General features: G+C 39.0%; 4 protein-coding genes across 5 annotated transcripts in view; 2 read left to right on the top strand and 2 right to left on the bottom strand.

Moving 5' to 3' along the window:
• The window catches only part of poln (polymerase (DNA directed) nu), a 91,564-nt gene extending 89,984 nt beyond the window's left edge, over positions 1-1,580 (bottom strand). The window contains exon 1 of the mRNA XM_041780131.1: positions 1,208-1,580. Within this exon, the coding sequence (XP_041636065.1) occupies positions 1,208-1,580 (373 nt within the window). The remainder of the gene's footprint in view (positions 1-1,207) is intronic.
• Positions 1,581-4,536: 2,956 nt separating this feature from the next.
• On the bottom strand, positions 4,537-9,732 carry haus3 (HAUS augmin-like complex, subunit 3). Of its 2 annotated transcripts, none has more exons than XM_041778879.1 (6): positions 9,610-9,732; positions 7,806-8,871; positions 7,505-7,714; positions 6,480-6,712; positions 5,966-6,251; positions 4,537-5,042 (listed from the first exon to the last, which is right to left on the bottom strand). In XM_041778879.1, exons 2-6 carry the CDS (start codon positions 8,820-8,822, stop codon positions 4,815-4,817), a joined length of 1,974 nt encoding a protein of 657 aa, XP_041634813.1. In that variant the 5' UTR covers positions 8,823-8,871; positions 9,610-9,732; the 3' UTR covers positions 4,537-4,814. The 2 variants fall into 2 exon arrangements, with proteins under 2 accessions (XP_041634813.1, XP_041634814.1); XM_041778880.1 differs by having other exon boundaries at positions 6,017-6,251.
• Positions 9,733-9,792: 60 nt separating this feature from the next.
• LOC121504133 (prostaglandin reductase 1-like) lies at positions 9,793-15,413 on the top strand. The gene is made up of 9 exons (XM_041778764.1): positions 9,793-9,875; positions 10,479-10,603; positions 10,695-10,740; positions 10,830-10,889; positions 11,256-11,423; positions 12,637-12,910; positions 13,009-13,114; positions 14,623-14,741; positions 14,856-15,413. Exons 2-9 carry the CDS (start codon positions 10,498-10,500, stop codon positions 14,964-14,966), a joined length of 990 nt encoding a protein of 329 aa, XP_041634698.1. The 5' UTR covers positions 9,793-9,875; positions 10,479-10,497; the 3' UTR covers positions 14,967-15,413.
• A 2,170-nt stretch (positions 15,414-17,583) lies between these two features.
• On the top strand, positions 17,584-24,415 carry LOC121504104 (thioredoxin-like). Its single transcript, XM_041778723.1, has 5 exons — positions 17,584-17,717; positions 19,641-19,745; positions 20,986-21,051; positions 22,719-22,784; positions 24,050-24,415. Exons 1-5 carry the CDS (start codon positions 17,694-17,696, stop codon positions 24,113-24,115), a joined length of 327 nt encoding a protein of 108 aa, XP_041634657.1. The 5' UTR covers positions 17,584-17,693; the 3' UTR covers positions 24,116-24,415.
• The last annotated feature ends 2,013 nt before the right edge of the window (positions 24,416-26,428 follow it).

The following is a 26,428-nucleotide window of genomic DNA, read 5'->3' as shown; positions in this document are numbered from 1 at the left end:
GTGTCCATTTCCACAGGCTGCTGTCTAACACTTGCTTCAATGAAAACTGAAAGACTTTATGACAAGTGCTGATATAGGGGGGTAGGGTGGAGGGTCCTGAGGCAAGACTAATTAGTTGAGAACCACTGTTTTATTAAATGCTATTAGTATCATATCAAAGAAAAAAGTTCTACTTACAAGGTAACACAAATGCCAGTCATTCTGCCTTTGACGACAACAGCCCCTTTCCCATTTAAAGAATGATGTGTTTATATAATTCTTGAGATATATGAAGTGATAAATGACTTAATGAATGCTCAGTGTGGTTGTCTTACAATATTTGACATCATGTATCAAAGAAGTATTTACTCCAGTGTTTGTTTTAAATATTCAGATAGGAAAGGGTTCCACCACCCTCTAGAGGTATATGTAGTAAACTGCATCTTTTTGACAGTCTAAAGTGGGCCAAAACTCAATCAACCTTTGATCTATGAATTTCACTAAATAAAGCTGCAAATCCTTCCCTGAATAGAGATTTTTAAAAACATTTCCTTTAATTTTAGAGCTAATTGAATCAATGAGAATGTAGAGATTCTGTAGTTAATTCTGCTTGTGTGTTTTAGCTCGGTCTCCTCAGTCATTCTGGAAGGAAGTGCCCACACCATAATGTGAAATATTCTTGGTTTCCGTATCATTATGGCACTTACTTTCCTCTATTTTGGGCAGATCTAAGATGAACTTAACAGATATTATGCTTACCCTCTACAGGTCTAAGAAGTACCTACTAAAAAAGCATTTGAAGTATTGGACTCAGAAAAACTGCCCTTCTGCTGGCCTGTTTATAAGCATTGTTAAACAGTTGCATGTTTTGGGAAGGGTGTCCTACCCTCTATGGCTCCATATAGAACTGGGAGAGAAACGGTGTAAAGCCGATGTATATACACAGTTGATTTAGTCAGACCTTTAATGATGGGTATAAACTGTTGTGCAACAACTGCTTTGAGTCAGTTATTTGCCTATACTAACAGTTCTTGACTTCTTGAACACTCTTCTTTTGAATGTTTTTGACATGATGCAATTGTTATACTTTAATATGCCTATAAAAACAAAGTTAAAATTGATTAAATTGTAAAAAGCACATCTATTTCACTGTGACTGTAAAGGAAACCAAGAATAAACTGTAAGTACAACACAGTACTGTTTCAAATGAGGCGCTTCATGTTCTTACCTGTAGATGTATACTCATCTTCCCGGTCCACATGAGGCAGCACTGACTCATCCCTCTCTCTCCCCCTCTCCTCTGACTCAGAGTCTCCTCCAGATAACTCATCAACTTTGCTATAATCTCGCTCACACGGTATCTTCTCTAGTGGGACATAAGAACACTGCTGTCCTGTTTCTGTCTTATCTTTAGTGCTTGTGTTGATGCCAGCAACATCCATCACATCTGCTCTTTCCTGGGCTGTTCCCTCCTGGTTATCACTCTGGTGTGATTCTGTCATTTCATTCTGCTCCTTGGGTCTCTCTGTTAGTTGCTTCTCTCCTGTTTTACTCACAATCCAATCCATATAAGTGCTTACAGTTTGGCAGAGGCTAACCATGTCGTCTTTTCCTTTTAAAGATCTTGAGATCTTATCTGGACTACCAGTTTGGCATCCCACAGTGGGCTCTTTAGTCTTTATGGCAGGTGGATGTTCTCTGTTAAAAAATTCATTTTCTTCTTCCTCTTCAAGTTTTGTTTTCATAGCATCACCATCTGAGCACTTGCCGAGTCTACACAAAAAATCTAAACTCCTTTCGGAGTTTAGGCTCTCTTTAAACAAAACTTTTTGCAGTAATTCATGCGCTAAGCTTGCAGTTTTACCCGTGTCTTCCTCTCCGACTTGGTTTTGCATACACATGGATAAATCTGCAACAACGTTGATCTCCTGTCTTGTAGATGAATAAATCTCTCCAGTTTGTATTTTTTCAGACTCTGGTCTCTCATAAAGCGTGCCACCAGCTTCCCATCTGTTATTGCCATCTTTAGCATCACTGGATAGAGGTTGCTTCCACTTTTCTTGACTGTCTGGGGCAAATCCATGTCTTTGGAAGTTCACTGTAACCTTTTCTCTTTGTGCACCTGTTGAGTTCTTGTCCCTCTCTTCCTTTGTTTCAAAGCAGGGTGAAACTGGATGCCAAGCAAAAATAGGCTCTTCTTCATGAGTGTTGTGTTCTGTTGCAGGGAGCAATAATTCTTCGGGATCCTCGGCAGTAGAACTGGGAAGGTAAAAGGACAAGAGAATAGAACATTTCTAACCACTTAGCCCAAAAAACTGTGCAACAGACAACAAAAACAAATTTTAAAATGCTTTTTTAAAACTACCTTTAAAGGAAAATGTAAAAGCAATGTACCCCTAATTTTTTAATATGTGTGTGCGTATATACATTAAAAAAATAAGAGTTTATCAATCACCAGAGGGGAAAGTCTGGCATCGCAGCAACGCAACAAAGGAGAAGGAAGGTAAAATACAATCAAATTGAATATAAAGAAAGCAAAAAAGTTGTAAAAAGCTAAATAAAAAAAGAGGTTGGAGCTGCTGCAATAGGCTGATGACTCTCTCAGCTACTGAATGTAGTATATACTTTCCAAGAGTAGAAACAATGCAGATACACCCTTATACCCACTGTTACTTACTGTCCCCACAGTGTAGCTTGATTTCCTTTAATACTCTCTGGTATTTGGAGGGATGGAGTGTCTCTCTCTCTATAGGATAGAGCTGCTGTCTCTGTTGGTTCACGCTGACAAATTGACAAATTCTGGCTGGAATGGTGCACAAGGTTTATGGGGGAATAAATCTGTGAGCACTGATGATAGTCTTCAGGCTCTCTTTTGAGCATTGAGCCCCAGCAGGAGGAGGCCTGGGATGATGTCTGTGAGTGCTGATAGTTGGCTGAGGTCTGAGAGTTCTGCCAGTGGTTTGAGGAGTTATGGTAGGACACCGCCTGGGGCTGGAACCAGGATCTGAACCAGAACATTGTCAAAGAGATTTCTTTTACTTCTACTTTACAGTTACATTGAGCACAATAAGGTTACACCTAGAAAACAGTCCCCTGTTCAAAAGCATTATAGAAATGTTCAACCAATATGCTGGGATTAGGCCTAATATTTCAAGCATTGTAATGTCCCTCAGTAGCTGCTTATACTGTTGGTAATTAACAATTTACTGCCAAGAAGAAAATGCTTCTGCAACAATCTCATGGGATAAATACATGAAACCCAATTTTTACCAGTCATAGAAGATGAAATCAACAAAAATGTCCCTCTGGTAAGACATAGTTAGGAGAAAAACAGGGAAAATTTTTAGATATGAAACCAAATCATATGCTTAGTTATGAAATTATGAGATGAAAGCAGTTGTTTTGAGATAAAACGTCAAATTTATTAATCAAAAAGATACTACTTTGTAAATTTAAATAATAATAGTCATACTTGTGAGATAAAGTGATGATAAAAGGCCAGAGATATGAGATAAAGGCAAATCAAGACCACAAATGGCATGGTTCATAATATGAAGGTGAACATACTCTAACTGAATATCTGTGCTCATGATTATATTTCTTTGCACAGTCATTACTGGAACTGCCTCACCGCTCTCTGTCTATGCTCTCCTCTTGACTCATGCTCCAGCTGCTCTGAGCCAAAGGCTCCCTCTGGCTGCCATAACACCTCCCCACTGATGTACACATAAAGGAGAAAACCATAAACTGTCTGAGAATGACTGAGAAACTTATAAACAGTTGTAAAACATCTTATAGGCAATGATTAGCTGATCAGCAAAAAGTGTAGACAGGTCTTTCTTACATTATTCTAATGTTTACACCTTATACTTTCAAACCTGACAAAATCTAATGATTTATTTTCTAAAACAGGATTTAAAGCTGTAAAATGAGGCTTGATGAAGCAGTAATGCTTGTGTTTGATTTATCGAGTAGGCATGTTCCATCCGAGATTTTTTGTTAAATAACTGAAACCAACAACACCTACGACAGGCTAAAAATAACATCTCTAACTCCCTGGAGCAACACTTGTTACCAATGTTGTTAAATCATCTCAAATATGACTTAAGAGCTTAACCTCTGTTTTAAACATGCCAATTAAAATGAGCTAAAGTAGTAATTAAGTAGATTAACCAGCATTATTTTGGCTGTGTACTTATACTTTAGTTATATACACTAGAATACTTTCATGCTGATGTCCTCACTGACTTTGCCTGTGATTGTAGGAGTAGCTGTGGATGTGTCTGCCCTCGTGAAGACTCTGGGCCCGCAGAGCAGCCAGGATCTTCTGAGCCACCAGAGACAGAGGTCCTGAGTACAACCTGCTGCCAGAACCATCCATCTCTCCCCTGTCAGCCTGCTCTCTTCCTATCTGTCTGAGGCTCTTTGAATCTCCAGCTGTCAACAACCGAGATAAGTCAAAGGGGAGAGTTAGGTTATACTCAGCAATCAAATCAAAACTTTTCAAAGGATACGAAATGGGCTTAAACAAAATAACTTTCACAACTTAAACATTCATAAACATAACTTTCATAACTTTTATTCATTAGAAGACTTAAGGAAATAATTACATTAGTTTATTTAATCACAAGGCAGAACAATTCGCTGAATTAAAAAAAAAAATCTTAATAGTCTACTTTAACCAATGCAAACAAAATCTAAATGCTTAGCAGAATTTTCCCAGATGTGTGTTTTCCCAGATTTAGCTCCATGGATAGTCAAGATATACATCTTGCCACAGATGTAGTACATTGTCCTTAAACTGTTAAGTTTTCTTCATTAATTCTGGCAGATTTTCACTGCTGCTCCCTCTTCACAGTTGGTTTGCCCTCCAAATCCTCCATGATTTTCTGCAGCAGTCTGGCATCCAGGTGGAAGTATACGTATAATTCCCTCTCACGCCTGAGGAGGGCATTGCGCTCCAGCTGTGAACGCTTGGCTTTAACTTCACCCATGATTTCTTGCATTACGAGCTGCAAACTCTGCAGCTGAGACTCTGCTTCCCCAAGCTTTGCCGTCAGCTCCTGTAAAGAATGAAGGATGAGGAAAACAAAATAAACAACCATGGTCTAAGTGAGCATACATGTTTTGACCTATGGAGATACCTGAACTGGCAAATGATAAGCTTTAATCACCACACATCAGCATTAATTATAATCTTGCAAAATGCCAGCATTCCAGAGAAAGTATCTTTTTATAAAGGGGATTAACAGCAGCTGAAGGAAAAGGAATTTAGCCAAGGGTTTCATCTGTGTTGTGCATACAAAGGTGGGTGTTACCAGTCTTTTATATTACAGTCAGGTGACTATTCAGTGGGAAAAAAAAGTTGTAAATCCATAAACCACAAAGTAACAAAACCATACAGATTTGAACTAAAACAACACATGGATGTTCATCATCTAGAGAAAGCAGGAATACGAAAAAAGTATAAATCACATCAAATTGTTTTACTTTCTGTCATAGAGCAGTCCCTATCATGCCAACTACACATACATATCCCCACACATATTCTTACAATTCTAAGATTGGGGGAAACAAGAAAGTGATGGCTGACACACCACCATTTGTCTATAAAACTCAAATTGATGAAGTTCATACAACAGCCAAAAAATATTCAGCATACAGCTTTCTTAGATCATTTGCTGCTTTTGAAGCAAAATGGTACATTACTGTATGTGAGCAATATCCCAAAGAAATTATGAAAACTTTCATGAGAGCAGACAAAAATCCAGCAACAGTTCTCCTTAAGACCCAGTGATCGTGCAGTGCCATATGCCTCATTATTCACATTGTAATATAAGTGGGAAAATATGCAAAAGGAAATGCAGTGCTACCACCTTTCCACACCGCTAGTGACCAATGATATAAAATTAGCTGACTCACATTTATGTTTTCTGGACTCTGTCTTGCTGATCAAGTTGCAAGAAATAAAAGGAAACAAACCCACCTGTGCATTGGGACAGAGCAGCTCCTGGTCAGTGGAGGCCGTCGGACGTACCTGCGGCCCTAAGACCAGCTGCTGGAGCTCCGTGTACATCGCCCTGCGGAGCGCATCACAGTCGCTGTAGAGACGAGCAGCTGTGTAGAGTTGTTCACGGTCCGCACCTGCCAATGCCTCTCTGGTCACTTGGAGGTTTCCTGCAAGGTTGCAAGCAGCCTGATCTAGGGCTTCATATGTCCGGAAAGGCTCTGATCGACTGTGATCTGAATCATGGTCAAGGATCTGGAGCAGCCTGAAGAAAGAGGAAAAATTCTCATGGGCACAAAGTAACTTTTAATGTGTTGAGTCATTAGCTGAGTGTAAACTAATAATCCTGTTTCTTTTTGATGAGTCATTGATGAAGTAAGGTATACAAGCGTAAAAAAATTGGCATCTAAAATTAAAACATGAAGGCATTACTCACAGTAGCCCTGAACAGTCTAAAGCAGTTCCATCATACACATAGCTCAAGTTTTCTTACCTGCTGAAGGCTGCATCCTTGCAGCTGATGATAGGGTTGGGCCTTGAGTTGATAGCAAGATCAGGGTGGGAAAGGGACTCAATTCTCAGAGTTGTAGCCTCACTTTCCTTTGTCAGCCTGCTGCTTAAATCTCCCAGTTGTTTAAAACATGTCCTCCACCTCCTCAGCTCCATCTCCTGTGCTAGGTGCACAAGGTCAAAGGACGCCTTCTGGCGGAGTAGGTAGTCACGTATCTAGGAGGGGGGAAAAGTGGATTATTTTGTGTGATTCATATTTAGTTAATTCTAAGGATGAGAATTGCTGGGTAGCCTATGGTACAAAATGTACCCATGGTATTAGCAATTACACAAAAGATATGCTGAAAATCATACAATTACACATCAAAATATCTGATTAACTGCAGAATATAAAATGCCCCTTAAAAGGTAAAGTGAAAGATGTTTTTAATCCACTACAAACTGATGTCTTATTCACCTCTTATCCCCATTTATCCTTCTTTTCACTGCTGTCTGGCATTAGCCTGCTGTTATCCTCTTTGTCAAATTCAAATTTGTCCACTTAATTTCTGATTGTTACCCTTGCATACTGTCAGTAGCCCAACAGTGAGGAGCCAAAGAATGATGCAGTGATTAATATTGGCAGGGAGGTCTGTTTAATACACCATAATCTTTTTTAAACTGAAATATTGCACCAGTGATTTGTTGATTCTATCACTCAAGGACAATAATATCTTGCTGTATTGGTTCCCTACAAAAATCCCAACTTTTATAACAACTATCAATATAACTTTTATATAACTAATAATATGTTACAACTATGACATAAGAAGATCACTCTTAAACAAGAAGGCAAAAGCTCAACCTTATAGATAGTGTATTTAATTGGAACATTTTAGAATAAGACACTTGAATCCTCTGTAGCTACATCAGAGGTGACTGAAGGCCATCCCTGACTTGTGCCTTGCAAATGAAAGGCATGTTTGTATGGAAAAACTATGGTGGATATGCCTGATATCATCAACTAACCTGATTTTGTCTTGAGGTGTAGTAGTCCTGTCTTGCCACTTGCAGGTTCAGGTCTCCCCTCACGACAGGCACATTAAGCAGCCTGGCAGAATCTCTGAGAGCAGCAGGTACGGGTCCATGTAGCAGAGACTCCAGCTCAGCCTCTACTGTCTGCAGCTCCTTCCGCGACACAACCTCGCGGATATGTAGTGAGGAGGAGGTGGAGATGCTCTGGTAGATTGAAGAGGAAGGATAATTTGAGAGACGGGACAAGCACTATAACTAATAATATAACTAAACCCACTGTTTACATCTGCCTTACCTTAGTATGAGAGGACTTCTCAGAGAGCCAGTCCAGTCCAGCTCTGAGGCTTTTCTCTTCAGCTGTAGCCTGCATCAGTTGGTGCTGAGCCACAATATGAGACCACTGAAGTCTGGCCATCTCTGCCCTCCTGCGCTCCACCACTCGCTCCTCCCTCTCTTTTCCCTCATCCTCATTTTCTTCCTCCTCCTTGTCTTCACAAGAACTGAGGTCAAGCACCTGGAAGCGCTCAGAGCAGGAAGTCTCAACAATGTCAGAGATGCCCTGAAAGAAATGCTTCTGAGTGAATGCAGTGAGTGTTTTTGTGTTGAGCTCCTCCTGATGAAGGAAGGGATCCAAAGACAGCTGAGAGAGCAGCACAGCAGGTTTTTTGGTGATAGAAGGCTTTGAAGGTTCTTCTTTTCCTTTTGGCTTGGCTTCTTGAACTGGGAGGAATGAGGCTAGTTTGCTCACCTCTTCTGTTAAGTTTTGCAACAGGGCATTGGTATCAGCATTCTCAGCTCCAATGGAGGCACTGGCATCTTTAAGCTTACATGTAGCCCTCTCAAGCTCTGCATTAAGTTGCAGTTCAACATCTGCACGGGAGGTGGTGGCAACCTGCAACCTGTTATAGCGTCTTTGCTTCAGCTCTTTTTCTTTACGTAGAGCCTTGAGTTCTGCTTCTAAGTCCTCTGTGGCTACATCCCCTTCTGCTGCAAACACCGAGGATGACGATGAAAAGGAGGATCCTAAGACACTGGTGCTGCTCCTATCTGAAGGTCCAATGGTTTTCAGGACCTCTCCCAGAGCAGTTTCATCAAGAATTGGCTTGCCAGACTTCCTTAGCTCTCGAAAAGCACGTGCCTCCTCTGTGGTGAGAACATTGCTCCGATTGAGGGTCCGACAGACGAAGCGCAAGAAGTGAAGATTCTCTGGGGCACAGTCAAAGAGCCAGTCAAACTCAGAGCCCTTCAGTGACGATGCACCAGGATAACCTAGATGGCCAAGGGCCTCAACGAACTGGCCACCATCCAGCATGGTAGTTCAGCTCTGTGTGCCCCCCTTGTTATTGTGCAAGTCAGTTAAACTGCAGCACAGCAAGGGTTAAGGAGGATTAGGCAAAGTCAATACAAAGACAGTAAGATTATATTCAAAAAAGCGTATTTATGATAAATTTGCAAGGATTTGGCAGTTAAGTCATTATAAAAAGACAACACATCTAAACAAACATCTAAATCTTTGTGGCAGTCTTTTACAGGTAATACTGCAGTTGAATCAGAACCACATAGGTAACGGCATTTCTTTTACAAAGGGTATCACACAAAACTCTACATGAAGTGGAGAAACTCTTACAGGGAACAAGCAAAAGTAGTTAAAGTAATACGTCCTTAAAACAACCCTTTCAAATAGTCACTTTTTATCGTGAAAATCTAGATACTTTTCATCTATAAACGAAGGTAAACAAACACCAGCACTGATGGGCTAATAAAGCAGAGGTAACAGTGGTAATAATAACAGGTGATAATAATACCAGTTATGTATAAACTATTCTTTCAATATTTAAATACAACAGTGATATGCCTCGGTTTTAAAGGCGCAAATGTTCGTCTGACATTAGAGGTGAATCTGTTGGTTTTAGCATGCTAACAACCACCAACGTTTGCTAGCAAGCTAAAGTTACCACTTGCGGTACACAACGACTAAAAAGTATATCTAGTCGACTTATTATCATGACTCGTTATAGTCTCGTCGATAGTGATGCGTTTTCCCTGTTGACTTAACAGCCTAATTCCATTTTTTGAAGGGCGGCTACTCAAATACTTACAGTTTTACTCGGGAACATTACTTTCCTAGCATCCGAGATATTTAGTTTCAAGCTCGCGCCAACATCCAAACTGGCTGTACGTCAGCACGCAAGTACGTCGAGGCGTTCGTACGTCACTCTAACTCCAACCAATCAGATCAACGCTTGAAGCATGACTCCCGCCTGCTCTCCTCCCATGCTTTTCGGGCAAGCCACCGCTGCCTGTTCTCTCTTTTCCTAAGTGAGCTCACTACCCACTGCAGTTTCTTTTTGGGGAACGATATCTGGTAAGTTTACACAAATAAACCGACATGGACACGTACGGACGATAAAGCCTACATTTTATTTCTGGGATTGGGTAAACATACGCAGACTGGCAACTAAAGAAGTTCACTTTTCTTTATCAAGCTAGCGTTTTTATGCTGTTTGCTTTTTGGCAGTGCATGAAAAGTTACCTTACTCATTTAATGTCACCACACTCCTTTTAAAGTCTGAGTTTTTTATTTAAACTGTGTTGAGCTCATGCTCATTTGATTGTTTTGCGAGGTGAGGTTACTATTATATATATGGAGTTGTATATTGTGAAATTTGTTTGACTTACTTCCTCCTGTTTTATTAAGATTGTGCGTGTATGCGCGTGCAGGCATGCCTCTGTAGCGTGCGTGCATTCCTCTTTGATTACAGTTCAGCATAACGTTTTTACTGTAACACTGTAAGTATTGCGTTGAACGAAGTTACTCTTTCTATATAGGTTAAAGGCGTTAGAGTTAAGTCTCCCTCTAATAACTTGGTGGTACATGTAGCATGTCTTGCATTTTGCACACATGGTAGTGATGTACCAAATGTCACCATCTGTCTTATATAAAACAACTGCTCTCTCTCCCTTACAGCTGCCATAAACAAAGCATCATGGTCCAGTCTAAGACGTGGGTCCTCACCAAGCACTTTGACGGCTTCCCGAAGAACAGTGACTTTGAGCTCAGAGTGGAGGAGCTCTCTGAGCCCAAAGATGGAGGTACAGTGATGTCTCTGTCTCAAAATCCAAGCAGTTTGAATTACTTCGCATGCATGCACTTAAACACTGCTGTGGTATCTCTTTCTTTCAGAGGTTCTTTTGGAAGCTCTGTTCCTCAGTGTGGATCCATATATGAGGTGAGTAAAAATATGATTTTTACAGTGAGCAGCACAAAATCAATCATGAATGCAGAAAAAGCTCATAGATATAACGTTTGTGTGTCCAGGCCATTCAGTGCATTTCGCATGAAAGAGGGCGAAGTAATGATTGGGACTCAAGTGGCCAAGTAAGAGCAGACATCCACTCACCCACTCAAACAGCTATGCCTTTAATCTGTCATGTTGCTCCATTTAAACAGACGTGCACCTGTTCTTAATTTCTAAAGCCTTTCATTCACAGTAACTGAAAAGAAGAAACACTGAATGTTCTTGGCCCAAAGTTTAAATGCTGTCTTTGTAGATAGTTATGCTAAATAATTACTCATTGACCAAAAGTATCTGTTTTAAAGCCAGATGTTGTGCATTTTTCTCTGTCTTGTTGTGAACCACTTTGCTTCAGATGCATTTGCCAGAAGCTTTGATGTCATGCAGTCGCCTAGGATACCACAGCGATAAACACGCAAACTCCTCTGTTTTGTATCTTCTTCCTAAAGAGTGCTTCAAAGTAAGAATCCAGCCTTTCCCGTGGGAAGCCATGTTGTCGGCCGCGGCGGCTGGAGAACCCACTCGCTCAGTGACGGTACAGACCTCATTCCTGTCATGCCCGACTGGCCGCAGGATGTGTCGCTGTCCCTGGCTCTGGGTGCCATCGGCATGCCGGGGTGAGACACATGTTGAAGACACACAACTGAGAGCAGAGGAGAAACATCTGGCAGCCTGAAGTTAGAACATGATTAACATCTCCATGCGCAATTTGCTGTCATTTGTTCTTTTGAGTGTTTACAGCAGTATGACTAACATAAATCTGTCTGAGCTGTATCCTTATGAAGAATTAAAACAAACAAGAAGTAGAAGTGAAAGATTAACACTTTTTTGAGATACAGGAAGCTAGCTTAAGTTTGAACAACTCCTATGTTTAAAATTAGCTGCTTAGAAACAAATTCTGACATAAGATAAGATATTTCTTTATTAGTCCCACAAGGGGACTATACTGCAGCGTATATATGGGATAGACATGTAAATCCAGCCATTTGCACCAAGCAGTTAAATTCTTGTCTTTATTAAACAGGGCTACCATAAAGTATATAGGTGTATCATGTCTGTTTCACAGTTAACATTGGGCAGGTGAGTAACTACACTCCACTGTAGCTTTTTTTCACCAACCTAAAGAAGTTAGTGTCTTGGACAAATAGAATATCTACAAAGGCATTTTGGGTTATGCTGTAGAGAGGAATTCAAAGTTAAAGGATGTACAAAATTATTATAGAGTTTCCAAGTGTCAAGAACTTGTGTGAGATGTTTCATCCAGAAAGTGAAAGAGAGCCACACAGTACAGAACAAGCCAGAGGTAGGAAGCAAAAATATCACAGACTCTGGAAAGAAAACTAGTGAGATGTTTCTTAAGACACCAGAATAACTGTCAATACACTAGTAAATGACTAAGGGCTAAGGACTAATTTTGTCCTCATCTGTATAGGGGCTGTAGTTTTCCAGTTAGAATTCTTTTAAAGAACAGTGGTGATTCAGGCACATTTTTCTTGTGTTAATGGGCCATATTTTTAAGCACTCAATCAGCTTTTTTGCATTTTTGTTTTTGAAAATTGTTAACCTAGCTTAGGCTAATACATATGCACAAATAGTCCTGGATTAAAACTACAAAGCAGTGTAAAAGTCTTTGTCAGGTTAGTTTTGCACAGCTGAGTTTTGTCTGTCTGAGAAAATAAACAGATCAGCCTGCAGATGTTTTGTCCAGCTGGTGAGTTGAAGTCACCTTTTAAACTCTTTGGAAGCAATGTCAACCCGTTTACATTATAGAGAGCAAAGACGGAAAACTGTCATGCATTTCAGGTTTTGACTCTTTGTCATCCTCTCTAGACTGACAGCTCTGTACGGGGTCGAAGAAGTCTTAAACCTCCAGAAGGGTGAAACACTTCTTGTGAATGCTGCAGCGGGGGCAGTGGGCTCTGTGGTGGGCCAGATCGCCAAGATCAATGGCTGTAAGGTGGTCGGCTCGGCTGGGTCTGATGCTAAGGTGGCTTTCCTCAAAGAACTGGGCTTTGACGAGGCCTTCAACTACAACACTGTTGGTTCCCTGGAGGAGGCGCTGAAGAAGGCGTCACCCGAGGGATATGACTGCTTCTTTGAAAATGTGAGCAGTGCTGGTGGAGGCCTGAAGATGCAAAGTTTTCCTTTATGTTTTTAAAAAAACAGTTATTCTCTTAATGCAGATGAACTTTTTGGTTTTAGGTTGGAGGTCCTTTTTCAAGTGTTGCCTTACAACAGATGAAGAACTTTGGAAGAATAGCAGTGTGTGGAACTATCTCCACATATAACGACACCACTCCTCAAACAGGTGTGTCCCCCCTTACATACACTTCTACCTACTTTTTTATATTTCAGTTTTTAAGCTAGGAAAATTTCCTTAAAGCAAAGTTGTTGCAAAGCTAAATTCAATCCCATGCTAAAACAAAAAAAGATTAGTTGTTGCATAGAATACAGTTTATCAAAGTAAAATGTGTTCCCATATCTTTACATTGAATATATCCACATAAGACCCTGCATTAGGACATTACATTTTGACTTTCCTGCAACAAAGTAATAACTGATGTTATTAGATTTTCTTGATTATTGTCCAGAATGCCCACTGAACAATAAGCAATTTGCTTGAAATGTTTGGGAGAAATCCCTTTAAGATTTTAATTAATTTTTATGCAAGTTTTAAGAAATTTATTTATCTAATTTTTGGCATTTGTTCTGAAATTTTCAGGTATTTTCATAGAAATTTTGGGGAAATTTGCTTCCTCTTTTTGGGGGAGGCATTTTCAGAGGAAATTGGGGGAAATTTTTTTTGAGAATTTGGAAATTTTCAGGAATTTTATGGGAATTTAGGAAATATATTTGTAATTTTTGGGAATTTAAATTCAATTTTTGGGGGGCTTTGGCTTGGGATTTTTAGGTATTTTCATGGGATACTGATTGGAAATTTGGGGTGGGAGTGTCCTTTGAAATTTCCAAGAACTTTGTGGAAAAAATGTTTGGATGTTTAGGGTAATTTTCCACCATTTTCACTTTGAATTTGGGAGATTTTATTTGTGAATTATGGGGAATTTGATGATAAATTTTAGAGGGATTTGCTTTGAAAATGTATGAATTTTCCTGAACATTTTTTAGGAATTTACATGGAATTTTAAGGACACAACTAAATGTGGTGGCTTTATGATATAGTTTCACTAAAACATTTGGTGAATATCTGAAGTAATTTGAAGGGATTTTCAGAAAAATTTAAGGGACATTGTGTGGATCTTGGAAAGGAAATTTTCTGCCATATTAAGAACATTTTGTGAACATTTTGTTGATGCTTTGCCTTGATAAGCCATCACCAAATGACACCACCATCTCTCTTTCAATGACTGACACATTTCTTAGCAACTGAAGACTCCCAACGACTGCTCATCTGGTCGTCACACATCTGCTCTAAAACCGATTTCCTGCAGAAACAGGACCTTCAGGAGATTTGCGGACACAACCATTTTTGTAAAACTAATTCCTGTTCAAAGACAAGGCTGAGCTTTGAAACTTATCGGCCCCTAGTTACATAGAAGAAACTAAAAACGGCTTCCTAAACAAAAGCACAGCCTTTAGAAAATCAAGCCTGTATTTTAGCAGACCAATTAATTTCTCCCAATGCTTGCAAGGATTCCATCCCTCTAATATTTCACATGTAAGCACTTTTTTCTGTCACTAGAGGGCAGCATTGTCAAACCCAAATTAAAGTGGGTGCATAAACAGACCTTTTTTACTAACAGGATGTGCTCCTTTGCACAGTATTCGAAAGTTTTATTCCCTTTTTTCACACTTTAGGCCCATATCCCCACTTTCTCATGATCATCAAACAGCTGAAGATGGAGGGCTTCATGCAGAGCAGGTGGGAGCACAAGCACCCTGAGTCCCTGAAGAGGCTGATGGGATGGTTGAAGGAGGTTAGTGGCAGAAAATGATTCATAAAGATGCTACTAAAGATAAATCTCAGAGATTCAAGTGTACCATGTTTAACTTGAGTGTAATAACTGCTGCATTTTTTTCTCTTATCGCAGGGCAAACTGCAGTATCGGGAGCACATCACTAAAGGCTTTGAAAACATGCCAGCTGCTTTTATGGGGTTGCTGCGGGGCGAAAACATCGGCAAGGCTATCATCACAGTCTGATATGGAGCACAGAATCAAGAGTGAAGATCAGTATTACTAATCTACATATTAACCCAGACTGTACACATGAAGGACAGAGCAGTAGGTTCTTACAACTAACCAGATGTCCGTGTTGCTCATTAGATTGCCACAATCATAAAAATGTGGCTGTTAGCAGCAGAAAGGCAACGCTCAGTCATGAAGGAAATATAATGTGAATTATATTTTATAGGGCTTGTTTGGGACTGTTCTTAAAGTCAGCAACAAACTATCCTGTATAATTCAACTGATAGTTGATAGTGAAACTTGCTTGTTTTGCTAGGTTTGGTGGGATTTAATTCATGTTGAGCCACTTTTACATAGAGAAGGCTGGGAACAAACTGGTGATTTGCTTTCAAAACATTGTTAACCGTGTACTTTGTATTAAGTGTGAGCTTTTCTATAGGAAATAAAACATTTGAAAATTTCTTTGAAAATCTTTTGACCTTTTTTATAAGTTCATTTGTATTTTTAAAATTCCTATAGCAGAGTCTTGGTGTCTCTCCATTGCATTAATGAAAACTTGTCTCGAGTTTAAGGCTGGAGGAGAACACGGAAAAAATAACTGAAGATGTATATTGTCCTTATTCATAAACTGAGAAAGATCTAGATAATAGAGCAGGCACTGTTGCTAAGTGCAGCTTTGTGTTTGATCTGGGAAATAGCCTGTATTTGTAGGCACTAATTTGAATTTCATAAGGTTGTTGTGGTAATTAGAGACTGAGCTCCATGGTTACATAGCTGTAAGTCCAGCAGAACTGAACAAGGTTTACCCAGTGTAAGCCCCAGACTGGACTGATTTCCAACAATATTATGGAGTGTGGCAAACACATAAGGGACAAAACGATTATGCAAATAAAAAGTAGAACAAAGGAGGAATCAAAGTAGGCTTAATCTTTTTTAGCATAACAACAATTTGACCACAACTGTAGCATAATTATTATATGAAAGAAAATATCCCATCGGAGCCAAATCTGTACTGCTGACGTAAATAGCAGGAAGTCGCGCAGGAGTCGTCGAATAGCTGTATTGTATTACTTTAGTGAAACCGGGCCGCGCGTTGACTCAGTCGTTTACGGTAAATCAAGATTTTGTCAAGTCATTGTGACTAGAATCACTCTTATACATCTCCGTCATCAATTAATGCAATAATAACAATACCAGGCACACAAACTACACCATACACTACGACCAGTTAGTATAACGGATAATAATGATGATAATTCAAATTCAACAGACAGTTCACACCCATATAGACTGCCTTTCAGCTGATATTGCATTTCCTCTACAGTAATTTTATACTTGTTGAAGGACTCTACAAACCGTTGGGACGAAAAAAAAAACATATTTCAAACAATATTCACATATCTTAAATGGGCTGATTAGTTGAAAAAGTGGCACCACCTGACTCTTCGTCAAGCACATAGTCCGTGGTGTTAGGCAATAAAACGAAGTTCCGTTGTTCCGTTCCTTCAAAATAAAAGTAGACGCTAGAGAAAGCTCTGCATTTATGACGACGAAAGTAATAGTGAAATATGTGTCAAGTAAAAGTGTGCACTGGCTCAATGTCTGTCAAAGAATATTAAGGAAACATTTCTATTGCCCTCGGTGAATGGTTCTGGGTATTATGATACGAGATGTCTAGACCACCCAGATGGGTTAGGTATGATTTCTGTACCAAGAGTCAAAACCAGACAAGTGTTGATTTTTTGTGCTCGAGGGAAGAAGTGCTAGAAAATGGCAGGTATCCTGAAATCTACAATTCTTCCAAATCAAATAAGGACTCCATTAGGGCTGAACAATTGAAGAGAATAACCTAATTGTGATTTTTTTCCCCTAACATTGTAATTTAATATGTGATTATTTTGAAGTTCCTCATGTTATGTATTGTTCAACAAACACAAACAGTAGATCACTATCCCTATTATGTTCAACAATATATAATATAGATTAAACTAGGGCTGATCAAATTTGACAAAATATGTAATTTTGATTATTGTGACTCATATTGCAAATTTGCTATGAATTGATTTGTTAAAGAGACTAATCATTTTAATGTCAGTCTCGGTTTTATTTAGAAAAACATGTACAAAAATGAAGTAGGATTTTTTTGTTAACTTAAAAAATGGTACCTTAATGAGTGTATGCTGTGTGTGCTGCAAAAAAATGGGGTATTTTGACACAAATCTAGGTTAAATGAATATTGCACTTCCTGCAGTTTGAAAATTGAAGCAGGCCATACCAAAATTTAATCTAAATTTCAATAAATTTGCCAGCCCTAGACTCCATCAGTACAGCTGCTTCGTGCAAATTGATTAATATTGTAATAAACTGTATTTAACGTAGCTACTTTAGTCATTCATAATATTAATGTACTTTATCTCCTCTTTTGATATGATCATTTTTAATTCTCAAGCAAAATGGGCGGGTGGTGGTGCTCTTTGATGTCTGGACTCTAAATTGCATTGTTGCCAAATTATGCTAAATTAATGTGTCTCGCCTAACCTTAAAGTGCATTTTGTTAGTCCAGCTATCCGCTTTTATTTTACTCAAAAAATAAACGAACTTCCGCTACGGCTCGTGCTATGACTGACTAACTTGACGCATCTGCAATAAAACCGCTGTGTCTCCCCTCAGAGGGAAAAAAAGGGATTCCTGAACTTTACCGCTCTATCGCCCACCACAAGGCAGGCTTACTCGACAGCCAACATGGTCAGAGAAGTGGAAAATTTGGTGAGTTTGTGTCGTTTATTCTTTAGTATATGTCGTTTACTCCCGTTAGACGCCGCCATTGTAGCTCACTAATGGATGTTTTAAGCCCGCTATCTGTGGATGATGTGGTGTTTCCACCAAAAGGGCTGCCGCGCGCTCGCTCCCTTTGCCCCTCTCGTGACCCATTATCCTTACAGCGGCTCAATTTTTTGTTCTTCTGGATGGTATATTTGATTTTTGCGAGCTGTACGCTGCCTTCAATCCATTGTTAGTGTCACACCAAGCAGGGTTAAAGCTACATGCTTCTTGTGAGCTAAATGAATGGATGAATCGGGATGTACAGCGTGCTGTTGAACGCTAGCCGCCACCACGCGCGTGTCAATGTGGACTTTCCCCATCTGCCAGACAGCCTGATACACTAATGTTAAGCTGCAGTGGAAAAGCTTGCTAGACCAAGTGCTACGGACGTGTATTTTTGAAATTATTCAAAGGCCGTCTTTATGAATAAGTGGGTAAAGTTCACTCCTGTCGTAAACTTGTGCTAAAGCTGTATCAACTTAAAGCTAGCTAAGCGCTATTTCTTCATGCATAGTAGGCCGGACTAGTCCTCCGTGTGTTTCAGGGTGGTGGTCCTACAGGGACAGTAATGTGCTCTCACACTACAAGGCACATTATAACACGCCTGTACCAACCCTATGCGTTACATTAGTTGGTATAAAAGTTGTGTATACCGATATAAATGTGCTAAAAAGGATCGTTATAATGCAACGCTGTTATTGGCAATCTTGTTTCTATGTTTCCAGTGAATTAGATTCAGATGAACTTCTTTCTGTAAATGTATATCACAAAGTTTCTGTCAGCTCCTGTCACGCACAGCCTGCAGGATGCACTTTAAACTTGTTTGCCAATGAATGTAACCTGCTATCCGGAATCTTTATTGGAGACATAATATCACACGTGTCTCACAATATGATGCATATCAAGTTAAAAGGTCCAGGATACGATTTTATCACGATTATTATAAACATGCAAGTAAACGGATGGCTTCATTTTAATTATATGACAATGAAAATGCAAAATATACATTTACGTGTATTTATAGGGGTATTTTTTGTATATTTATGTCTTATAGCTACTAATGAAACAGGCATATTTTTCTTTATAATTCTAGCTGTATTATTTGTCAGATAAGATAGTGCCATCTTATGGATAAAACGAGTATTGCACTGATATTTTTATCAAATTATTTTAAATTGTGGTAATGTGTATATATTTTTAATTGCATTGTGAGGTGTGATCTTGAGCACACAGCTGTTTCCTCTTTATGTGTGTATGTATTGTATGTATAGTTCCCTGTGTTTGCTAAATTTTTTTTTTTTTTTGTCAGCCTTCTTTGTTTGGTTAAACCACCGCCCTTTCAGTGTCTAAACTGCATAAATTGCTTCTAGTAGTGGAAGTTGTTGGTGCTCAATTATGAAATGAATCAGAACTGTTCAGCCCTTGTTGTAAGCTGCCTCCATACGATGCACAGGCCTATTACTGTACTAAAGACTGTGATGCAGCGTGCACACGGCTGACATGTAAATACAGGAGAGCAAAGAACTGAGCTGTATGGATTGGCTGGTTGTCACTCATACCCAATTTATATATTTGAGTGTGGATCAGACTAATATCCCATACTACCCTCATTCCTATGATTATAACTTTGATGACTTTAATCAACAAAATGTTTGCATGTAACTGTTGTGGTCAGCTCATTCTAGCTGGAGCATAAATTCAATGTACTGACATCGTCTAGTCCACACAGCACAAAGGCAATGTAAATTAGTATAATACTGCATATAAGGACAAAAATGTTCTTAATTTCAGTTGCAAACTGCAGTAAATGTTCTTCATAATCCAGAACAATCAAGTTTAAGATGTGTATTTTTTTATCCCATGTAGGAGGAATTCCGTAACATCCTGAAAGAAGCTGGAGACAAGCTCGTGGTGGTGGACTTCACAGCCACATGGTGTGGCCCTTGTAAACAGATCGGCCCTAAGTTTGAAGTAAGTGGCTGACTTTGGCACTTGACTCTGTAAAGTTAACCTTTTACATTTTTTTTTTTTTTTTTTAAAGATCCATTTTTGGCCTTTTTGCCCCCACTTGATAGGATAGTGGATAGAGTCGGAAAGTGGGGAGAGAGCGGGGAGAGACATGCAGGAAATAGTGCCACGGGCTGGATTCGAACCCGGGTCGCCCGCGTATACGGCATGCGCCCCAATCACTCGACCACCGGCCCGCCAACCTTTTACATTTTAAGTTCATAAAAAAGGAATCATTTAAAAGCTGGAAGCCATCAGATATCTGTGATGTTGTTGGTACCCTTCCCAGGTGTGTACATAAGGTGTTTGATATTAAGACTCAAATTTTTTTCTAGTCTTAGTTCAGTGGTTACTATATGGTGTGCCTTCGGGCAAGTCTAGGTGTGCTGTAGGAATTTGTACAATCATATATTATTACCACAACTATACAACAAGCAAAGGTACTGTAAAATGTTTTAAAGAGGCTATTTTGTATGCATATGGTGTCCTAGAGAGTTTGGCTCAATCTTAGGTGAAAAGTTTGAAAATCTCTGTGTTAGGCTGGCTGCACACAACCCTTTTTTTTTTTAGATCTTAAGTGATTTTAAAAACGTGGAAAACAACAGCCCAGAGCGAGACTGTCAGACCACTGGAGACCATACACCAGTTGACCATACACATCTGTCCTGGCATGATTTACAATTGCAGCAAAAATCATAAAACAAGATCTGGAAGGCCACAACTCAATTTGGAGCACTAAAATAATTGTGTTGACTCCACTCACCTAAGGATTATTCAGACAAATAATCATTTGAGATGAACCTCTGCTTGGGATACCCCCCCCCCCCACCACGATCAGTGAGGCAAATGTGGCCTCAAATCAGACTTAAAATCATGTGATGTGTGGCCAGCCTTAGTTATTAGAGCGAGCCCTCTCCTGTCCTGAAGGATTGGTGCAGAAGCAGAAGCATCTCTCAGGAGAGGCAGGTTGTTCTTGTGCCAGCCTGTGGTCAGCATTTTTCCGAATCAAGTGGGAAAGACTCTCATGACAGGAATACCTGATGGCTTTGCAAAACTTTTAACACTAAAGTGATTACTGCCTTTTAAATTACTCTAACAAAACCATTAGTAATGTCGTGTATGTTATTTCACCTCTATAACGTGGTAGCAGCCACCATGCTGAGTCCTCCTAGCTCAGTGATCATTGATTGTTTTTCTGTTGCAGGAAGAGTCAAAAAATCCTGAAAACAAGGATGTGATTTTCCTGAAGGTGGATGTTGATGAGGCTGAGGTAAGTTTATATGAGGCTGAGGCTGAGTGATTACATGATTTCAGTATGGTACTGTGATGAAGTGTACATGTAGTCATTATAAACTTTAGCTACTTTAAAGGTAAATGTAAATCAAACAGCCAGTTAAACTGTAATGAAAGTTAAGTTAGTCTCCTGTGTCCCCCCTGCTGCAAAGCGATGTTGCAGTTCTTATTTATATTTCAGGTGTTTGATAAAGAGCAGTAGTGCAGAGGTTGTGTATAATTGTCTGGTGTTAAAGCAGTATTAGGAGTCCTACCTTAAAACAACAAGCTGACATCCTACCAACAGAGTGAGCTGCAGCTCAACTTGAAGCACCTTCAGAAATGTGTGTCTGTGGGAATGCGTCATTATCCATATGCAGCAGTATAAATCATGCAGATCTCCACCCAAAACCAACACCATTCTTGACTTAGTAACTGTTGGTAAATCATCACTATGCTGTTGCGAACAAAGCTGTTGATATTTGAGACGAGGATTAAAGCATTTTTCCTTTTGCTGCTTTTGTAGAAGTGTAACGTTGTCATTAATGCTCAAAACAATGTGGACTATTTGTAAAATCCACTCCATAAGGCCATGTGGGTTCACAGCTGGATCATGTGATCAACATTTTTTCTGTGTGATTCAAACAACCAAGTGAGATTAAAGCCAGCTTTGCTTATTTTCATACCGCATCATTAAAAGGCCTCGCTAAGAGGCTTTTTTCACCGCATTTTTGTTTGTAAATAAACTGACAGTGTGGGTTACTTTATTGGCTTGAAAGTTATTGACTGTTATCAAACATCACCATTTTATCCAGTGTCACATTTGGAGTGGGAAGATTAAATTTTGATAAAAGCTTTTTATCACTCCTAATTAAAATATACCACTACCTGTTAAAAAAGAGAGTAAAAATCTGGATGGTCATTGGCAAAAGTTTAGACAACATACTTGAAAACCAAAAACAAGTTACAACCAGACAGCAGCTAATTTTTGCATTCAACGGTTTATTTGTTTACAGAACCTCTAGCTTGCTAAAAGGCAAATATTCTGGTTGGCAATACTAGCTAATGTCCTTGCTAGCATTATGTTAAGATGCAGTACAACATAGATTTAAACTCCTTTCTAAAATTGTTTGCCAGGAATTTATCAAGGATTACCCCATCCTTACTGATAACTTAATGCTACTGGCCGGTTACTGCTAACATAATGCTAACTTGACAATGACAAACAAAGATAGAAGTAGTTTATGAGTAAATGTTTCTGTTGTTTCATGTTTTTTAGAGGCATCTAGCTGCAGACCTCTATGGTGAGGTGTTTTGGGCTCATCTAATATAACAAGATCAATTCAACAATACTGAAAACAGGAAAAGGAAATGACATAGGGGCAAAAACAATAAAGATATATTGACATTTTAAAGTAATTAATGATAACACAAATATATCGTAAAATGTGTGGAGAATTGTGGACTTCATTTTGTCAGTTTGTCTTTCAGCTTTCTCTACCACAAATGTACACTGCTTCTCACATTTGTTGCACTCATTTTTTTGGACGTTTACAGTTGACATACTCAAAGCGACTCGGGATATGTGGCAGCCATCATACATAGGCATAGTTAGCAGCAAGCATCTCTCTGGCCTAACCGTTGTCTTTTATTTCCTCTTTAAAGGATGTGAGTGCCGATTGCAAAATCAGCTGCATGCCCACATTCCAGTTTTACAAAAATGGAGTGAAGGTAAGAACTGTACTCTAACATGGAAAATATTAAACATTATCATTTATAATCAAAAAATAAATAAATCCTGTCCAATTATCTGTTTACACTGGACTTAAATCAGTTTCTTCTGTTTGGCTTGGAAAGTCTGTTAGCATCAGAATCAGTCCTTTTACAGAGACAAAGATAACTTAATTCATATTTGCTGATCTCAAACACTGTCATGCAAAGAAACATTTACACTTACCTCTAATTTCCACATACTCTGCCTGCTCAGCGCTTTGCTCCAACCTCGAGATCATAAGATCAGTGTTAATTTTGACAGCTATTTTAATTTTTGTCTTAGTCTTTCGATTACATGCCTTTTAGTTTAATCACATTTTAGTAATTTCTACACTATTTAGTTTAAGTCAATGAAAACTCCAAAACATTTTAGTCTAGTTTGTGAGTCTAGCGAGTGTCCACTTGAGGCTGGCTGCAGGAACACCGGAAGTCCCATACACAACACGTTAAAAAGCCATTTTTAAACACAAGAAATAAACTGAGATGCTGAATTTTGGGTTTTCATTATCTGTAAGCCATAATCATCAACATTTCAAGAAATAAAGGCTTGAAATATTTTACTCTGTGTAATGAGTCTATATAATATATGGATTTCACTTTCTGAAATGAGTGACAAGAAATATTGAACTTTTTCATGATATTCTGATTTTTTGAGATGTACCTGTATGTGTGACAGAGATAGTTTGTGTGTCTGTCCGTGAGTGCAGGTCGGTCTGAAAACAAGCATGAACAAACTAACATTAGCTTGTTGAATAAGTGAGTGACAAATGTTTATAAATTATCATAATATCAATAACTTTTATAGGCTGAGGCAACCTGTGGCTCCTCTGGGAGGAAATATTTGCAAGAGATGTAATAAAAGCAGTATCCCACTATAAGAGTCTTTCATTCAAATCATATCCTCAGGCTGTTGTCATTAGTATGATCTTCAAGTGTTTATGTATGTTTGTAAGGAGGGAGGCAAAGTAATAACATAAAAAATATCATTTTAATTTTTTTTAATAATTTTTTTGTTTTTATTCTGTGGCATGTTTGTTATTTAATTTAACAGAACTCAAAAAATGTTTTCTTTTAGTTTTAAGAATATAGACATTTAAACCATCCAATTCATCCATGAATCGAGAAAATAATCATCCAATTCATTGCAGCCCTAATTCACAGGAAATTCATAAGCTCTGTCGTAATTTTAATTTGTATCGCCCTTTTTTCCTTTTGTCTTTCAGATTGACGAGTTCTCTGGAGCTAACTCGGATACACTGAAGGAAAAACTCAAAGCTCTCAGATCATAAAAACCCATATTTCCCTCTGTACATGCTGAAGAAATTCCATACTCATTTAATGTACAGTAAAAGCAGGCCCTCCTTTTGACACAGGCAATAATTTATTCCACCCATCATGTGTCTGACTCTGTTCAGTGTGTATCAACTGTCTTTTACAAATAACTGGAATTGGATCAAAACCCTGAAGACCTCCTTTTTAATTCAGTTTTATATGGGAAAAGGGTTAGCTTTTCTCTTGATTAACTCCTGGACTTTCTTGTTATGTTGTATACAACAAGGTGGATTTAATAAATGATGAATTACAGAAAAGCGTGTCATGTCTCTTCTTTAAAATGCATTAGTTGGGATTTTTTCCCCACAAGTACCGTGTCCATTTTAGGACATTCTAAGCTCTCAGAGTGAGATGTCAGACCTCAGAAAAACCCAGTCTCAGACAGCTTGTTAAAGGGTTGTTGTGCATTCAGTGTTTATTCTCTAAAGCAGAAGAAGAAAATATTACAATCTCCTCCTGTAAGATGAGTAAATTTACTGTAAACTCCTCATAGTGTAATTCACATGAATGCTGAGGATATTTCTGAGTAAAAAGACTTTTCCAGTGAATCCATGGGTTTATAATGAAAACACTGAGACGCCCTTGGTTGATGACTAATATAAGGCTGTGGAACTTTTTAGTAAGGCCTCAGTTTATGTGGCTATTTGGTTTGAAGGCAGCCAGTAGGATTTAGATTTTACAGAAGTCACATGAAATATTTGATCTGTGTCTCATTATTTTGTTTGTTTTGTTGTTCATAGTAAATCATGCAAATTTAAAACACCAGCTTTTATTACTTTGCTTCTGTCTTCTCACCACACTGGATTTTAAAACATGTTAAGGAAAGGGGTTGCACAGAGCATTGGGATTTTTATCATTGAGGATTTACAACCATTTTAAAAATGAAGGGGATAAAAGGTCTGGTTATGAATTCAAGTGTTGATTTGGTTGGCAACTTCCTCATCAATCACATCAACTTTACACCCTCAGCAATTTAGGTGCTGTAATACCAGTCGAGAGAGACTTAAATATGAGTGATGAATCATTTATTTTCCAGGTTGGGGATAGAGAAATGTGAAATGTCTGATGAATAAACTCTGATGTTATGTCTCCATGTATTGGAAGGAGTAGTGAGGCCGACAACAGGATAAGAAACCACCTTAAGCTGTGCATAGACTGTGTGACTTGTTACTGAATCGGATGGAATTCGCAAACTGTATGCCCCACTTTATGTAATGTAGGTGATGGCTGGGATGGCGAGACGTAGGATGAAATCAGGGGAGGACTTCAGAAGAACCCAGACACTGATGAAATGGTTGGGAGGTGGTGATGAAGGCATGCAGGATGACTTGAAGAGTGAACTTCTGACAACCTAGACCTGGACATTAATGTCATGCAATGGAGGTGGCTGGGGTGGAGGAGGGCAGTAAGGTAACACTGAAACAACAGATTGTTAAGAAGAGAACTGATTTTTAAAATATGACAGCAGTAGAATGACTGGTCAAGAGAGGTCGTAGCAGGAAAGGATCATCTGAAGTGAGAAAACGTCCACAACCAGCTTACTACAAGAGCAGGAATGTGGGGAATGGGAGTGACATAAATAAGTGCTGATTAATGAATGAAAGCGAAAGTCATCCTGCTTAAACTTGCGCTGATCTCTAAACTCAAATGACAAAGAAACACACCATAGGGGTCTTTTCCTCACAAATAATTTTTGGCTGATCACCAGAGTCATCCCTACACATGGGTCTGTATGTGACTGGCTGAGTGAGTGACTACCTTCAGAGCCGTACAGAGTTGCGCTGTGGTCAGGGTTTAGTTGTACTCAAAGCTGTTTGTAATGGCTGCCTCCTGTGTAGTAATTACATCAAATGTAGCTTCAGCATAGCATTAGTTTTACTAGAACTGGACCATGTTCCTTCACAAAATAAAGAATAAAAACAACACTGAAAGTGTTTCATGATGTGAAAGATGTTTTTGTTCTTCTTCTGACCTGCTTCAGCATGAGTTTGTTATTACAGGGGAAAGGGTTAGTTGTGTGAATGGTTGTATACAATGGCGCCTAGTGGAGTGATTGATTAGCTTGGGCCTAGCCAAAGCGGCAGTTTTGTCAGAACTGGACAACATTTCTTTATTAAACTAGGGCAGAGAGCAACATTGAAAGCTTTTCATGACAGAAAAGATGTTTTCACTCTTTTCCCGGTCTGCTTCGGCATGGGTTTGTGATCGTTATGGATGGGGTTTACCGGTATATGCAATGGGTGTTGCAACCCATTAACTTGTTGTTGAGT

The sequence above is a fragment of the Cheilinus undulatus genome, linkage group 22, assembly GCF_018320785.1.
Source record: "Cheilinus undulatus linkage group 22, ASM1832078v1, whole genome shotgun sequence".
Classification (NCBI taxonomy): domain Eukaryota; kingdom Metazoa; phylum Chordata; class Actinopteri; order Labriformes; family Labridae; genus Cheilinus; species Cheilinus undulatus.
This window is presented reverse-complemented; position numbering and strand designations above follow the sequence as displayed.